The sequence below is a fragment of the Hylobates moloch genome, unplaced genomic scaffold (genome assembly GCF_009828535.3).
Source record: "Hylobates moloch isolate HMO894 unplaced genomic scaffold, HMol_V3 SCAFFOLD_9205, whole genome shotgun sequence".
In the NCBI taxonomy this organism is placed as follows: Eukaryota; Metazoa; Chordata; class Mammalia; order Primates; family Hylobatidae; genus Hylobates; species Hylobates moloch.
This window is the reverse complement of record NW_026661480.1, coordinates 1-2727: the sequence shown is the minus strand read 5'-3', so window position 1 is coordinate 2727 and position 2727 is coordinate 1. Positions and strand designations below refer to the sequence as shown.

The 2727-nt window shown below is 43.7% G+C and overlaps 1 protein-coding gene across 1 annotated transcript; it reads left to right on the top strand.

Moving 5' to 3' along the window:
• The first annotated feature begins 47 nt into the window (after positions 1-47).
• LOC116465572 (neuroblastoma breakpoint family member 3-like) lies at positions 48-2624 on the top strand. Its single transcript, XM_032148590.3, has 4 exons — positions 48-291; positions 997-1048; positions 1662-1834; positions 2549-2624. Exons 1-4 carry the CDS (start codon positions 48-50, stop codon positions 2602-2604), a joined length of 525 nt encoding a protein of 174 aa, XP_032004481.2. The 3' UTR covers positions 2605-2624.
• The last annotated feature ends 103 nt before the right edge of the window (positions 2625-2727 follow it).

The window sequence follows — 2727 nt, the reverse complement described above, 5'->3', positions numbered from 1 at the left end:
TTAATAGATCTGTCCTTTTTCTTTTCAAACAGTTCCTTATGTTACCCATGAAATCTAGCTGGGGCTGTGTGGTTTCTGATTCCCCCTGGCTTATTCTTTACTTTTCCTACTTTTCCAGGCTCAGCAGGGAGCTACTGGATGAGAAAGAGTCTGAAGTCTTGCAGGACTCACTGGATAGATTTTATTCAACTCCTTCTGGGTATCTGGAACTGCCTGACTTATGCCAGCCCTACAGAAGTGCGTTTTACTCATTGGAGGAGCAACACCTTGGCTTGGCTCTTGACGTGGACAGTGAGTACCTTACTATGAAGGTGATAAGACTCCACCTGGTCCTCCAGATAGGGGTGATATTCCTGTTCCAAGTGGCCCTTACTGACCCAAGAGATGTCATTGCCGCAGGCAGGACCTATGGGCGCATATAGGTTGTAATGAAACTAGTTTCAGTTGGAAGCCCAGACATGAAATGGGTCAGTGAGCATGGCTCTCTATTCCTAGTCTCCAGCCATGCCTGTGGCAACCTGACCCCACTCTCAGCACATTGGACCCAGGCAGATGTAAAAAATTCACAGAAGAATGATTTGGACTCAAGGGTTTGTAGATTTCCTCCTTCATTCTAATTTCAGTGTCTTGCAACCATGAATGAGCTGGGCATTTGATGAGACAGGGCTGAATACTGCAGTTTTCCTCCTAGAAATCATTTGGGGCATTTTCTTTGAATTGATGGGAACAATAAGGCATAACTGTTTGCACAAACTTGGGATAAATGATTTTGGGATAACTGTCTACCAGAATAGGGCCATTTGACCCTTAGTTCTGAGATGCAAACCAAAGAATGTCTATCATGACTGGCTTTGAGGCCTCCTGAAATATATCTCCCACATTGTCCTGTTCTCATGCTGAGGAGCCTGAGGTCCCTGTGTGGGAATTAGACAGTGAACTGTGATGGGTGCAGGTGAATTGGCTTATTTTGTCTGTCCCTGTCTGAATTTATTGCAGGAATTAAAAAAGACCAAGAAGAGGAAGAAGACCAAGGCCCACCATGTCCCAGGTAAGTTTGAGCAATTGTCAACAGCTAATTCTGTGTTGACACCTGGAGACTCCTTGTTCAGGGAAAGCAGAGCAGGCCGACATTATCGATTACATCCTTTCAACCAAGCCTGAATTATTCCTACTCACATGGCTGTTGGTTTTCATTGCAGTAGATATTTAGGTTTCCGTTTCTTCCTCCCCTTATCATTTACTAACCTACTGTAGGTCGACCATACTTCAAAAGCTGTATCCTCATGGTGACTGCATGGAAACTTGAGCACATTTTATGGAAAATTATTGAGCACTGTCTTTTCATGATCACTGTATGCTGTGTGTCCTGAGGGCACTAACTCAGAGTGTCCTGTACTCCCTCATCAGTGTGTCACCTGGACAATTCACTGAGCTCTCTCTCTCTCTGCCTCTGTCTCTCTGTCTGTCAGTCTGTCTTTCTCTTTCATTCTTTTCTATTTGGCCCTGTTCCGTCCCGACTGAAGGCAATAATTTGTTACCTCATTAATGGATGTATCCTTTTTCTTTTTTAACCACTTCCTTATGCTACCCATGAAATCTAGTTGGGGCTCTTTTGTGTCTGATTTCCCCTGGCTTATTCTTTACTTTTTCTACTTTTCCAGGCTCAGCAGAGAGCTGCTGGAGGTAGTAGAGCCTGAGGACTTGCAGGACTCACTGGATAGATGTTATTCGACTCCTTCCAGTTATCTAGAACAGCCTGATTCATGGCAGCCCTACGGAAGTTCCTTTTACTCATTGGAGGAAGAACACATTGGCTTTTCTCTTGACGTGGATGGTGAGTACCTTTCTATGAAGGTGATAAGGATCCACTGAGTTTTCCATATAGAGATCATATTCCTGCTCCAAGAGGCGGTTACTGAGCTGAGAGATGTCATTGCTGCACTGAGGACCTATAGGCACATGTAGGTTGAATGAAACTCTAGTTCTACCTGGAAGCCCAGACATGGGATGGGTCAGTGAGCGTGGCTGTCTTCCTAGTCTCAGGCCATGCCTGTGGCACTCTGATTCTACTCTGAAGGCACTGGACCTGGGCAGATGTGACAAATTCAGAGAACTATGATTTTGACTCAAGGGTTGGTAGATTTCCTTTCTCACTCTAATTTCAGTGTCTAAAATCCTCACAACCGTGAACAATCTGAGTATTTGATGAGACAGGGCTGAATATTGCGGTTTCTCTCTTAGAAATCATTTGAGGGCATTTGCTTTAAATTGATTGGAAAAATACAGGATAACCGTTTGCACAAACTTGGGACAAATGATATTGGGATAATGATCTACCAGAATAGGGACATTTTACCCTTAGTTTTTGGGACAAAAAACAAGGAATCTCTATCATGCCCAGCCTTCAGGCCTCCTGAAATATATCTCTCACAGTGTCCTATTCTTATACTGAGGAGCCTGAGGTCCCTGTGTGAGGATTAGACAGTGGAATGTTATGTGTGTAGGGGAATCAGCTTAATGTGTCTGTCCATGTCTGAATTTATTGCAGAAATTGAAAAGTACCAAGAAAGGGAAGAAGATCAAACCCCAACATGCCCCAGGTAACTTTCAACAATTGTGGTCGCTTAATTCTATGTTAACACCAGGAGACGAGAGATCCAGGGAAAACCATGTGTGTGATTTCATGTTTTCAACAAAGGCTGAATTACTCCTACTGACATTGCTATT

Bases quoted from the DNA above. Each gene is read 5' to 3' on its own strand.
- LOC116465572 (XM_032148590.3), top strand. From the start codon at position 48: ATGAAATCTAGCTGGGGCTGTGTGGTTTCTGATTCCCCCTGGCTTATT. The intron at 292-996 runs GTGAGTACCTTA...AATTTATTGCAG, and splicing joins CTTGGCTCTTGACGTGGACA to GAATTAAAAAAGACCAAGAA. The intron at 1,835-2,548 runs GTGAGTACCTTT...AATTTATTGCAG, and splicing joins CTTTTCTCTTGACGTGGATG to AAATTGAAAAGTACCAAGAA.